Source organism: Coenobita brevimanus, chromosome 50, assembly GCF_032717465.1.
Source record: "Coenobita brevimanus isolate Jiangsu-jjx chromosome 50, ASM3271746v2, whole genome shotgun sequence".
Classification (NCBI taxonomy): domain Eukaryota; kingdom Metazoa; phylum Arthropoda; class Malacostraca; order Decapoda; family Coenobitidae; genus Coenobita; species Coenobita brevimanus.
Genome location: NC_137003.1, coordinates 38,202,258 through 38,217,019, shown reverse-complemented (window position 1 = coordinate 38,217,019; position 14,762 = coordinate 38,202,258). Strand labels below are relative to the sequence as shown.

Here is a 14,762-nt window from a genome sequence, read left to right as displayed (position 1 = left end):
TTCCATCCAATGATGGAGTAAGAATGTATTCAGCAATACTATCTACCTATCTATTGCCAGACGCGTCAATCCCATAAGGGGTGGCCACAAACAAATCGCCACCATGTTGCCCTGTCCCCCGCCATTTCACTACCCTGCTACCAGCTCACACACCCCTCCCTCATATACTGTACAGTACCTCTCCACTCCATCCCTCCATCTCATCCTTGGCCTCCCCCTCCCTCTCCCCTCCTCCTCCACCTCACATACACTCTCCTCGTCATTCTCTCACTCTCCATCCTCTCCACATGGCCAAACCATTTCAATGTGTTTCTCCTACACATCACATCCACATCCACACTACAAGTGGTTAATAGTCTTCTTTTTTCTCTCTCTCTTTTGCACTGCCTCAAAACTGCCAAAAACCAAAATGGAGATCTTACAAAACTCGAACCATAACTTTCAAGCTGACTGAATAGACTGTAATTTCCGTTTACTGGTTCGGAGCTCCACAGTGTAAAAGGATCACTGACAGCATTCTATTACGACGGATATTACGTGATCATGTTGGGCATTGGAGTGAAAGGGCAGTCAGTGTGAGTTTATCTGACGCTATCGCTGCTAACTGATAGCCTCAATGATAACGTGAGGGCCTACGCCTCAAGTTAGCTTTGCTGGGGACGCTAAATATATTGGTCCTGGTCATTCGAACTAATAAAGAAAAGTTACAACTTACATGTATCTGCTCTCAACTGATTAACAAGATTTCATTAGTGTCTGATGCTGAGATGATGTAAAAGAATACCTGACCATAAATGTGCAACAGGGTGCTTGGTGTGGACAAGAAGTGTAGCTGTACCTTAAGAACAAATCAATCCCGTCAACTGAGATCTATAGTCATAAAATTTATGGCTGTCAAGTATATCATCCAGTCTTATTGTCCCAACAGGAGTGTAGGAGTCTGGGGCTAGGCTACTTAATTTCAGTCAATCAAATTGGCAAGTGGGATCATGTTAGTAAAAAACCCTAATCATCCCTTGGATGCAAATGTCTTTGGGGCATATCTATTTGCAGCGCTTGCTAGCAGCTAACCTACAAGACCACCAAGCATTTATAATTCTGCATATTCATTGTTAGAACTGACCACCAAGGTACTACTGTATAATCGCTGCGCGCGCCTCTGAGGTTGTCATTATCGTTACCTGGCAACCTACCCCTCAACAGTGGGTCTGATTTCATGTATGAGATGCATGTGATTTGTGTATAGTATGTTCGTATAAAATAATATTCGTGTACAACATATTCGTGCATAATAATATGATACGTGTATATACTACGGTACGAAATCGAATGCACTTTTGAATGGTAGGTTGCCAGGGTACGATAATGACAACCTCAGAGTCGTGCGCCGCGACTCTAGACATGAAACAATTAAGGAGCGCTAGTTTAGCTACCAGTACATAATATTCAAGATGCTTGCACAGTGTTCTCCACAGACAGTTACAATGGTTCTTAATTAAATTTCAGTTTTGATCCACCATAGTGAATACTCCCCTCCATAACTGGGCCTTCCCTCGAATATCGGTGAGCACAAGAATGAATAGTTTCATTAACTTTGTACACTCTTCTGTCAAAGTAGTGTGAACCTTCTGAGAATCTACCGTACTCTTGTAGCTTGTTATAACTTGCAGGTGATTATGAGTGGTGCAAAGAAACAAGTCTGAGACACAAGTTTGAATAAACTTCTGTCTCGGAGTCGTGTTTCTTTACACCATTCATATACATCTGTCATAATGTCTTAACAGTTTACAGATAACTGTATGGTACAGATGAGTAGAAGATGCTACTCAAAACTGCCGAAACTTGCTGAAAAAAAAAAGGGAATCTGCTGCAGAATAATAATAATAATAATAATAATAATAATATAAAAGAACAGTGGATTACAAATCAGGAATTTGAGCATATTAGGCTAAAGCTAGCTCTGAAGGGAAGGGAGCTCATGTCGAAGCTCATTTCTGTTCTATATACCGTACCCGGTACCAATTTTGCAGTTTTTTTTTTTTTTATCCATTAAAGTCTGTGTTAGGTTAAGTTGCCTTAAAAAAAAAAAAAAAAAAAAAAAAAAAAAAAAAAAGGATCATCATCCTGGGAAAATCAAACATAGCAAGTGCTGCAAAAAATGGTTAACAGAACTTGGGTAGATAGGACACAGCAGAGATCTGAGGGCAGGAAATGGCACAATATAACAATCCACCGGTCCTATACAGACTATGCTCCTGGTACTATTCGTACAGTTGGGGTATTACTCTGAAAATAACTACTACCGGTACAGTAAAAGTCCTCCAATCCGACCACCAAATATCCCAATACCATACTCTGAATTTTTCAACATGAAACTTCTCGAAATTTTCTGGGCATTCTCCAAATTTTTCTGGGCTTTATCTAAGTGAGCATCCACACGTGTGTTCAAACGTGTAGGCAACATGTAAGCAACACAGCGACGAACACGCTGCAAACACGTTGGGAACAGCAGCGTCCAGATCATGTTAGCAACATCATGATGAAATCTCAGCTGCCTCATATGGACACACTTATCCCATCACCTCTGCTGCCAGTGTTCGAAGCTGCACTGAAACATGTTTGCATACATCTGTCCAAATACAGCTGCAAACATGTTCCCGAACATGTTGCCAGCTGTGTTGCCAACATATGTTTGAGTACACGTGTGGACGTGCCCTAAGGATTTGTCTAGCTTGGACATGCCCCTGGACTTGGATGCACCTGCCTGCAAAAATTCATCTACACTTCTGTGCATTTCCAGTAAATAAACAATTACCCATTTCATTTCAAGTGCTTATTTAATGATCATGTACATATTTCTAATGTTCAAAGGTCCCTCCCAACAGTAAAAACACACACACACACACACACACACACACACACACACACACACACACACACACACACACACCAGTACGAACTCTGAAAGACCCTTGATCCCCTGTGATTCGGATTAGCCTTCAAGACTTTTACTGTATATAGAGAGGTAATATGGTAGTAAAGTAACTGAGTGCTGGACAGTTGTTTGAAAAAATGTGACATCAAACCCATGATGAGACAAGGAACAGTCTGGGGATTTTAATTTCATAAAACAGCTTGAACAGACTTCTCACAATAACCATCAACATCTGTATCATAGAAACTGCTGATACCATCACTCCAATCTCGAGTGAAAGAGCCCTTGCATGTTAAATACAGTCTGACTAATGCGTATTAGTACAAAAACAATGACGTGTGAAGATGTGTGATGCTGTATCATCTGTTGAACATATGAGGCTGCTGGTTCCCAGAAATGAACTGCATACCGGTAGTCTATACTCAGTAGTATATATATATATGTACAAAACACCGCTTTATATGTTGAAATGTGAAACATCAACAACAAAATGTTGAAAATTATAACACTTACCATTCCTTGATACGTCAAGTTCAACCAGGTTCTCAAAGTTCTGAATGTCTGAGGGCAGCTTGGAGATCTCATTGTCACTGAGGCCCAGTCGCCGCAGCTTGTGTAGTCTAAAGAAATTCTGCAGGAAAGAAGGAATATTATAGTAACTAGCTATCCATTATAATGACTGCAATTTACAAAAATACATACCGGTACAGTACTAGGGTACTCTTACAATAAAGTACCGTACATGGTAGCTTATACGGTACTGTGGCTACAAGTAAACTTGCCTGTAATCCTAACTGAAAACTGTCAGGCACAATACTGAAATAGCTATGGTACAGTACCAGTATATTCTAAATATCCATCAATACACCTTAGTTCTACTTTGAGAGAGTGAAGAATTTTATGCAAAGAATGCTTGGGATCTTAATCTACCCAGTATTTTGCTGGATGGTTTTAACTTGCATTGAGAAGACCAGTAGAACTAATTGGTTTGGCAAAAAAAGGTTAGGCCTACCATAAACCTTAACAATATATTTTTGTTACCATATGCTTATTTTCAACTAAGAAAACAAGGATCGAATAAGAAGGAACTAGCAGCATCGAAAAAAAAGGGGGAGGGGGGGACAATATGACACTTACATGAAGGTAGGAGAGTCAATGCTGATAGCTACAGCACTGGTAGAGTCAATGCTGACAGAGATTGCATCAACAGACCAGGCCCTGACAGAACCGACATTGGTATAGTCAGGACTGGTTGAGTTGATGTTGACAGATTCGGAACTACTGTAACTGTGTTTGCACTTTGCAGAGACAAAGTATGTGGGAGACCCTATCTAGAGAGCCATGGGATACCCAGCCCTACCACCCCCTTCTTTTTAGCTACCTCTTTTATAACAAGCAAGGAATACAAAGGCAGTATTCTGATTCTCCTGTACCCAGAGGATCCCCCTACCCAAGGGGGCATTCAAGTGAGGAATGACCCCCCAAAGTGAAGGGATAAGGAACAAAAGCAATTACAGTTTTGACTTCAAGTTGCTTGGCCAGAAAACACAGATGATGAACTTGCTTACAAGTGGGAATCTTTTAGATTTACCCATGTCTGGTAGAAAGGATAATTTTGATGGTACTGTTACATTACAAACCTACTGTACATGCAAGGGGTGGCTAAACCCAAGGAACCTTAGAGCTACAGCTGTTACCATAAGATGGGGTAACTGGGCACCATTTTTACTTCTTTTTTGTTAATATTATAGAGATGTGCAATTATTTGGAAATAACTCATTTACGGCTACCTTTTGGAACCAGACACATGCTTAAGGATACAAAAACAACTTGTTTAGAAATAAAACACAGTGGGTGCCCGTTTACCCCATGCGATGGGGCAAATGGGCACCCAGACCTTTTTATTACTGTATGAATGTGCTCATTACTGGTGACTGCTACTAAATAATGTAAACTTAGGCAGGCAAACATATGTAACATAAATTTTTATATAACATAAACTTAAGCAGGAAAAACAGGTGTAGGCTACTCCTGCTACTCAGGATTTTTGTAGTTACGCATCATCACTGCAGTTCTGTGGGCAAACTAGCTAACAGATTCAGAGCCTCGTGCATCCCTAAAACTTGGCAATATAGCAATAGATGACAGGGAGTCTCTGAGACATATTTAGAAACTAAATAATGATAATTAGTTAATGTGACCGGTTGCCCTCCCCTAAGTGCCCAGTTACCCCACCAGAGATACTCTTGCCATTACCCGGCAGTGATTAACTGTAGAAACATGTTACCTAGTTCCCATCCGACCTTTGATAATGTCCAATAAATGAGCATAAGTAGAGTTCTCTAACTAACTTCTAACACAGGTAACTTATCCTTAGCGTTTCCAATGTTGGGGCTTCTTTGAATTCTCAAAAATGCCATTCTTATGAATGCAAGGATCAGTGGACTACTTTTTCCTATTTCTAACTGTTGACTGCGGTATGTTACTGCTGGGGGACTTAGCTATACAATTAGCACCAAAAAAGTTCAGAAAATTAAAGATTTATAAGTTTTATACAGGAAAGTTTGCAAATAATTTAGTGGGTGCCCAGTTCCCTCAATAAGAGCCCAGTTACCCCATCTTACAGTATATTCTAATATCCATCACTACACCTTAGGTCTAATGTGAGTGAGTGTAGAATTTTAAGCAAAGAATGCCTGGGATCTTAGTATAACCAATATTTTGCTGGGTGGTTTTAACCACCACCATTGGAAAGACCAGTAGGACTGAAGGGATGAACAACACCCTACGATGTATGAAGCAGCTAAGGTTATTTCATACCGGAAGCCTATACCGTAATGGTATTTTGTATACTGGGCCAACATTAGGTTACTCTTTTATTGGTTGCAATATGCTGTGCTCAATTCTGGTGGGTTTCATGTACAGCAAGGTATAAGGATGGTTGGGTAAAGTAGAATAAAGAATAAAAATCGTATATGGGCTACATGTACTTTTGGTGACTGCTGTGCATGAAACATCCTTCTGCACTTACATACTACAAGATAATGATGGCAAAATTTGCTTATACGATAGGTGAGGTGGCCGTGTACGCCAACCTCGTGTGCACAAAGTGCCTCCCACACTAGCAGACAGTCAGGTGTTTTAAGCCAAGATGGCCACCCTGTGCTTATGTTTGATGTGATCGTCTCCCTTCCATCCCACCTGATGCTTGCAAGGCCACTGACACTACTGCTATCGCCAAACAGAAGAGAAGTGTGTAACAAATACTGCAGTGTATATACGATATTAAGCGAAGCGATACCAGGTAACTTTTTGTGTGTGAAAGCTAAAACTTGTGACTTAGAAACATTTCAAGGATACTACCCCGAGAAAGTACGACGTTATCGAAGGTGCCGAGGGCATGCCTAAAAGTTGTTTTTTTCTTTTTACGATCCATGGTCAAAGGGCCCTATCCATATCCACAATGAAACCATGTTATATCAACCTCATTATACTACAAACTGCTATGCAATGGGTTTTCACTTGACACAATTGCTATCATCATACTGCTTGGCATGGCTGAACAATACCAGTAACAATCCATGTTTTCTACTTCCAGATACTTTGCCTGCATTTAGAAAATGCATTTCAAAAACGAAAGCTGTATTACCTTATCTAATCTACGAAATATTACTATTATTAGACTTCAATAGCTAAGTATTCTAGTACTAAACTACAGTACTGTAGAGGTTTATGAAGGTGTGACACCATCTTTTGGGGCTGAAGTACAGTAAGCTAGCTAAATGGAAAGATGTATGGTAAAAGTTATGCTTGTGAGATGGAGCCATGACTTTGAAGATATGAATGACTGTGACCCATTCAACTGGGCACTCTGCAGATCTATGTTATAGCCTATCTTCCCTCTTTTTTGGATCCCATCCACCTCAATTTTTTGGTGGGAATTTGGCTTGGGAATTTGAATGATGCTGATAGTAATGATGTATGATTGTCAACCAGATTGAAACTTGACTCTTTCATGCTGCAGAAAACTTAACTTTTTTAGCCTAATCAGGATGATTCACTTTTATCTCTGTTTTTCTGTGTGTGCCCTCCTCTCTTCCTACTTCTTCCATCTTTCCTGTCACTTTCTTGTACAGTACTCTTCTTTCCATTTCAGGTGACTTTACACTGAGTGACAAAACAGATTACTTCCTGTAGGCCAGGAAACCATTTAGGCTACAATGCTGGGTGGTAACCATATAGGCCTAATCAACCCATACGTGTTTACAAGCAGGTTGGCAGAAGAATAGTGCCCCTCCCCTCAAAACAACTACCGGTAACTCAAAGACAAACGGCCACCCCTTATGGGATTGTGGTGTCTGGCTATAGATAGATAGATAGCCTAGACCATCAAATTAAAATGTTTATTTTGGGGGTCTCTCTCACTGTGTGCATCTAAATCATGTGAGACACAGGAGAGCAGTGTCTTAGCTTGGATATCTTTCTAGGGAGAAGTGAGAGAGAAAAAAGTACAGCTAAGGTTTTAAAGTTCATTCCACCCCTCCCTTGGTACCATATATTGGACCCACCTCCATGGGTCAAATTTACTGAAGCAGCAATCCCTTGGTTATCACAGATAATTGGCACCAAACATAGCGCACGATAACGACAGTGCATGATAATGAAGGCACAGAACCTATGGGATTTACCCTAACTGGTACCAGCCATCCCAAGTACCATACTGTACAGGTCCAAATATTCTCTTTTACAACAATTTAATCTATCTATTGCCAGACGCCATAATCCCGTAAGGGGTGTCCATTTGACTTTGAGTTACCGGTACCGGTATTTGTTTTATGGGGAGGGGCACTAACCCTCCACCAACCCACTTGCTGACACATAGGGAACACGTATGGTTTGGTTATATGGTTACCACCCAGCGTTGTGAATGGTTTCTTGTCTTACAGGAAACCATCTGGCTTGTCACTCAATGTAAAACCACCTGTAATGGAAAGAAAAGCAATAAGAAGTGACAGGAAATATGGGAGAAATAGAAAGAGAGGAAGGCTGGCACAGATAAAGAATGATACAGGCTAAGGAAGAAGTAAGCAGCACTACATCAAGTGAGTGGATGATAGTCGCCACCACCTACCACAATAATTTAAGACCTACTAAATACATAATCTATACCGTTACAGTAAGTACTGTATCAGACATACGCAAAAGCACTGTTAGGTTACTTGAAAATGATGAAAAGGGAACAATACAAAACACATAGCACAGAGATGTCCGAGATGGGCTTGAGGTACCGGTATGGGTTTCCAAGACTAGAAAGAGTTAGTGGTCTCAACCACCTGGGATTAACTTCTCAAGTAGGTCTTCATCTCAAAATCCCTCAAACCCATCAGAAACCACAAACACCGCACCATCATCAATGGCAGATGCTAGCTCAGGTGTGCAACAAGTTTTTGAGCGAAAAATGCGCTATTACAGCAGGAGTGCAGATTTTCATATTGCAGTGATAAAACCTGCCATAACCAAAGAACCTCTGTAGAGTACATGCAGGCTTCATGTTCTTTCATTACTAATGTATTATAATGTAATCTTCACTGTTCTCTAACGTAACTTGTTAATCAGTCTGTTTTCTGCCAACATTTCATTGCAGTGACACACAATGAATTATAGCTTGCAGTTTTTTTTTTTCCCATGTTAAATCCTGTGTTGCTTTCATTAACATACTGTCTGGAAGAATGATTAGTTCATACGGTACAGTACTATCAGCAATGATCCTCATATTTCATTTGGCTGCAATCACTCAAACTTAGTGGCTTCCTATCAATGTGTCAGTCAGTTACTTAAACATTTGACAGCTCTCCTGGTGAGCTTATGGGTACTTCAAGTTGTCAGGTTTTGTTACAGTTCTAAGTCGGCAATCCTTCAGTCCAACTAGCCTATGAATTTTTGCTTATTTTTAAACACTTGCACATGATTGCAATCAGTTCTGCAATGACCGCTCAATTTGGATATCAAAAACAGCTAAGACTGCTATCCACTTTATGAAAAGAGCCTTCTTAACCCACCCCATCCCGACCACTTTTCCACCACTGACTCCCCCCAATCCCAACCATTTTAGGATTTTTTTTTTTTTTTTTTTTTTTTTTTTTTTTTTTTTTTGCTCAAACCTTCGCTTTTGGTGAGAAACATCGAAAATTCATAGAGAAATCGCTCACCTGAGGTTTAAAATACTCCATACAGGTAGGAGTACCTCCTTAGCTTACTGGGTCTTCTATCAGGCTGGTACCAAAGAAAACGAGTTTTATGGAAGGATAACTTTCACACCACTCATAAACAGTATTTATTTATTTACTTGGTACGAATTTATATGTAGTACGAGAGTATATTGGTTTTCAAGCAGTATTATAGGCATTATATGCATTGTTTCACTCACTAATACCTGACCTTTTTTTGCCACATTACCTGATCATCATTTCTAACTGTTTCTTCCTCTAATGCTATGTAAAGTTTGTCCTCCACATTGTCATTGATTGGGGAATCACTTTGGCCCTGAATTTTGTACCGTGGCATGACATGGCTATACTGGCGAGGTCACTGATAACAGGTGAATTGCTGAGACAATGGCATGCAGGGGGGAGGAGGAGGTCATGCTGGATAAGGCATTGTCCCTGCCTGGCATCTTGTAGAGGAAGGTGTCACGTGTATACGTACCAAAAATCACTCGCGAAAATTGAAAATTGTGCAAATTAGGGACCTTGCAATTTTTTCGTGTTTATATACGTTGACGGGATTGGCAGTGACAAAATGTGAGGACGTTAAAGAACGTCGACAGGACGCCGCGGGTTAAACTGAAGAAAAGTACACTCAGCCCTCGATTTGCCGGACTAAAAGGGGGGTAGACCAGTCCAGGAATGGCAAAAGTCCGGACCCACATACCATTCCCCCGACTACTACCAAACTTTGTCCGAATTCTCCAATCTTGTCCGTGAATTATTCTGATAATCTAGAGCATTCTGGAATGTAGGCTACCTATACCTACATAACCAACATACACAGTACATAAAATTATAACACTGATGCAATAACAATAATAACTGACACAATAGCTATATTTTGCTAGCTACAACCCTACAAATGGTTGTTTGGACAGTTGTTCAGTGCTCTTGCTAACTGCCGATGGTTGCGAGCCATTTGGCTACTAAGGTTTCAGATTTACGAGCCAAATAAATTTTTAGTAGCCAAAATGACTTTGAGCCAGAATATTTTACGAGCAATGTATATATTTTATTATTTACACCCTGTGATGATTATAATCATATAATGAGGTTTAAAAATTCACAGTGGCGACAAGGAAAGATTTTATAATCGATCACAATGTCCTTTTTTGTTCATTTAAGTCAGATTTACTTATTCTGTAGTTTACTGGACTTTGAAGTGGATGTATTTTCTCCTTGCCAAAAGGCAACTTGCATGTAAAATTTGTTCGCCAAAGGGAAAAAATACTCGCATTTGCGAGCTGTGGCTTGCCAAACAAGAGCCCTGTTGTTGATGAGAATGTGGAGCGTATGATAGAAGATCAGAAAGCTGAGGAAAAAGAGGAAAATGAGCAAGGAATGGAGCACCACAAGGTCAGCCAACCACTAATCACCTGACCAAGGTACAAACATGCAATCTTGGACCGAATCAGCAATTTTAACTAGAAAATATTTTAATCTTTATTACCATATAGGTTTGCAAGCCTAATTATTTGAAATTCAGTTAAAAGTTTGTGCTTAATTTATTTATTAATAGAAAATCAGGATTCAGAGTGAAAATTTCTTAGTTAGCAGAAATGTTTTGCCTCTAGCCTAACAACTCGCCTTGACAGACTTTTGTTTTGTATAAATACAGTAATCTCTGTACTATCCAGATGCCCACTTTCTGGACATTGTGGGCCTGGACCTTTGGACCCCCCCCCCCCAAAAAAAAAAAAATCCAAATTTTTTCCCCACCCGTAATTTGAAATTGCCGCACGGCGCCGAACACAGTCCCTTCACCTCTTCCTTCCTTCCCCCCTTCCCTGTCAGGGTTGCCATTTGGTATTTTTCATTATCAAATGTGGGCCAATTTGGTAATGAAAAATTCGTTTGGTAATGAATCAGAAAAATGCATTACCAAACGGATTTTTCACATGTATGAGGATACACAGGATGGAGTTGGTGGATTGTCTGCTCTCTCTGATTAATCTGCTATGGTGGTACCATTCTTAAGTGGCGGTTTGGGTGGGGCACGAACCTCTGTACAGTAGTGCCATGTGTTCCATACCCGCTATGTGAACAGCTCTGATATATGTAATAGGCGTCACAATAAGATAAACACATAAGAATATACTGGTAATGTGTGTATTATAATATATGAAAGAACAGTAAACTTATTATGTGTAAAATATATTTACAGCAATACAGAAACGTGGCATAAATATTTTACAGTTGCTTAAAAAAAAGTAGTCACTTTTATTGGCTGTTACCATATTTCTGGGGTTGGTAATAATGTCACAATTATGATTATAAGATAATGTGCAGGAATATAAGTAAAAATATGTCAATTCCTTAGTAAAAAAAAAAATAATAATACGTTAAACCCTCGTGAGCAGCAACACACACACCCAGTCCCACCTGGCCAGAGCTTCCTCTATCCTAGGCCTGTTTGGGGACACCTCTTAAAAAAAGACGTGTCAAGACTTTTACCTTCTGAGTGGTGTGGAAATAAAGTCAAAGTTACAATATGTACATTATAACGTAAAAGAAAATAATCAAAATGTATCCTAAAATACCACAGACGAGAGAGAGGGGGGGGGGGGAAGGCAGACCAGGGGCAGCTGAGTGAGAGATAGAGGAAGGGAGGGAACAAAGGAGGGAGAGAGTGATTGAATGAAAACAAATCATGGCGCCACAATAGTGAGGTAATCTGGCGCCATATGTAAAACACGGGCCGAACAGGGTAGTACTCCCAAGGGAAATGGGAATGCTGGTGATAGGGAGAGCTGGAGCTCCTGTTTCACTAGCTATCTAACCATCCCCCTTTGCTGACCTTTTCAGTGTGACAGTAACATGGAGAGTAGACCAGCATACTCTCCCAAACATTGCCTCTAACTATCTATGCACTTTACATTTCACACAACGTATCCCACTACGTTACAGGGGTTGGCGCCAGCAAGGGCATGCGGCCAGAAAACTTTGCCCCCGCTACCTAGTGACGGACTTCTGGGAGGAGGCGTGGCGGGGGTACCGCTGGCATAGATCGTGGGTCCAGGGCGAGATGGGGCTCAGGCCTGTGCTAGAGGGTACAGGGCACTGCGGTTCCCAGGCTGCTGCTTCCGCCCAATAGAGAGGGGCCCGAACCTGGGAGTAGCGTCCCAGGAGGCTGCCCTATCAGTGGGTGTATAATGGTGGGATAGCTGCAGTGCCAAGGCGCACTTGGAGGGTGTCCCTGCAGCTGTCCTGACAGGGTGCCCCAAGGCCACTACCACAGCCACTGGTAAGCTGGTGGGCTAGGGGTCCCAGATCCATTGCCTGGACCTGGGACTGTGCAGTGAGTGGGACCTGTGCTATGTCTGTCCCCCTTTATTAATACTGAGAAGGGAGGGTGGAGGTATGTCTGACCACTACCTGGTGGAGGGAAAGTTAAGAGTAGGTAAGAGATGGGTGAGAGCTAGGAGGGTTAGGTGTGGCAGGGAGGTTTTGAAAGTGAGTCAGTTGGATAAAAGAGAGTAAAAGATAGAGTATCAGGAGAAATTGAAAGATGAGTGGAACGCACTGAAAGATCAGGAAAATGGCAGTGTGGAGGAGGAATGGCAGTTGTTTCAGAGTGCTGTGGTGGGGCATACAGAAGAGGTGTGTGGTGTGAGACGTGTGGGTGGTGGTGTAAGAAAAGGAAGTGAATGGTGGTGTGAGGAAGTAAGTATGGCTGTGGCTGAGAAGAGACGTGCATATGAAGCGTGGCTGCAGAGAAAGGATGGGATGTCATATGAAAGGTATAAAGAAAAGAGGAATAGGGCGAGAAGGGCTGTGCGTGATGCTAAAGAGGCAGCAGATGAGAGGTAGGGTAGGCAGCTTACAGAGAATTTTCAACAGAATAAGAAAATGTTTTGGAAGGAGGTGAAAAGGGTGCGAAAGGGAGAGTTTGGGAAGGAAGAACGAGTAAAAGCAGAGGATGGAAGGATGTTAATTGGGATGGATGCAGTAAGGAAGAGATGGGCAGAGTGTTTTGAAAGATTGTTAAATGTAGAGGAGGAAAGGGTGGCTGAGATTGTGGCAGATGGAAGGATGCAAGGAATAAATGTGTTGGGAGAGTTGAATGATTCTTTGATCACGAAGGAGGAAGTGGAGAAGGCGGTAAAGGAGATGAAAACAGGGAAAGCTGCAGGTATGGATGGGTGTGCTGTGGAATACCTGAAAGGTGGTGGAGTGACCATTGTTGACTGGTTAGTAAGATTGTTGAATGTGTGCTTTGTGAAAGGTATGGTGCCAATTGACTGGGCAAGTGCTTGTGTGGTCCCGTTGTATAAAGGCAAGGGTGATAAGTATGAATGTACTAGCTTTAGGGGTATAAGTCTGTTGAGTGTTGTAGGTAAGATTTATGGTAGAGTGTTAATTATGAGAGTTAGAGAGGGTACAGAGGGGGTGATTGGTGAAGAGCAGTGTGGCTTTAGGAGAGGGAGGGGATGCGTGGATCAGGTGTTTGCTGTGAGACAAGTGTGTGAAAAGTATTTAGCGATAGGCAAGGATGTGTTTTGGGCATTCATGGATTTAGAGAAAGCGTATGATAGAATTGATAGGGAGGCTCTGTGGACTGTTTTAAGATTGTATGGACTTGATGGTAGGTTACTAAAAGGGGTGAAAAGTTTTCATGTAAATAGTAGGGGGGGTGTAAGAGTGGGATATGCTGTGAGTGACTGGTTTCCTGTGAGAGTGGGGCTGCGACAGGGATGTGTGATGTCACCTTGGTTGTTTAATATTTACATGGATGGTGTTGTAAGGGAGGTGAAGGCAAGAGTTTTAGGTGGAGGTCTGAGTCTGGTGAATGTTGATGGTCGAGAGTGGAATCTGAAGCAGCTGCTGTTTGCAGATGATACTGCACTGGTGGCTGATTCAGAGGAGAGATTGAGACAGTTGGTAGAGGAGTTTGGAAGGGTGTGTGAAAGGAGGAAATTGAAAGTAAATGAGAATAAGAGTAAAGTGATGAAGTGTACGAGGTTGGTAGATGGTAGGGGGATGAACACAGCTTTGAATGGTGAATTGCTTGAGGAGGTAGAGTGTTATAAATATCTAGGGTGACATGTTGCTGTGCATGGAAGAATAGATGCAGAAGTGAAGTTTAGAATAAATGAAGTAGGAAAGGTGCTGGGAGGAATGAAAAAAGTGTTTAGATGTCGTTCGCTTTGAATGGATGTAAAGAGAAGGTTGTATGAGGGTGTTGTGGTACCGACTGCGTTATATGGGTGTAGCAGAGAGGAAAAGTTTGAATGTAATGGAGATGAGGTGTCTGAGGAGTATGTGTGGAGTGACGCGTATAGATCGAGTGCGAAATGAAGAAGTGCGAAGGAGAACTGGAGTTGTTCGGGAGATGGCTGGTAGAGTTGAGCAGAGGGTGTTGCGATGGTTTGGGCATATGGAGAGAATGGATAATGAGCGATTGGTGAAAAAGATAACTAGGTCTGATGTGAGAGGTGTAAGGCTGAGAGGAAGACCACGAATAGGATGGATGGACAGTGTGAAGAGAGCGCTGGATGCGAGAGGGATGTCTGTTGAGCAAGGAAGAGTGGCTGTGCGTGACAGAAATAAATGGAGAGATA

At 41.6% G+C, this 14,762-nt stretch overlaps 1 protein-coding gene across 8 annotated transcripts in view; it reads right to left on the bottom strand.

The window, feature by feature from the left end:
- The window catches only part of LOC145399810 (protein lap4-like), a 1,200,472-nt gene that overhangs the window by 1,170,237 nt on the left and 15,473 nt on the right, over positions 1-14,762 (bottom strand). For all 8 annotated transcript variants that reach the window (XM_080272363.1, XM_080272366.1, XM_080272368.1 and 5 more), the window contains exon 2: positions 3,449-3,566. In XM_080272363.1, the coding sequence (XP_080128489.1) occupies positions 3,449-3,566 (118 nt within the window). The remainder of the gene's footprint in view (positions 1-3,448; positions 3,567-14,762) is intronic.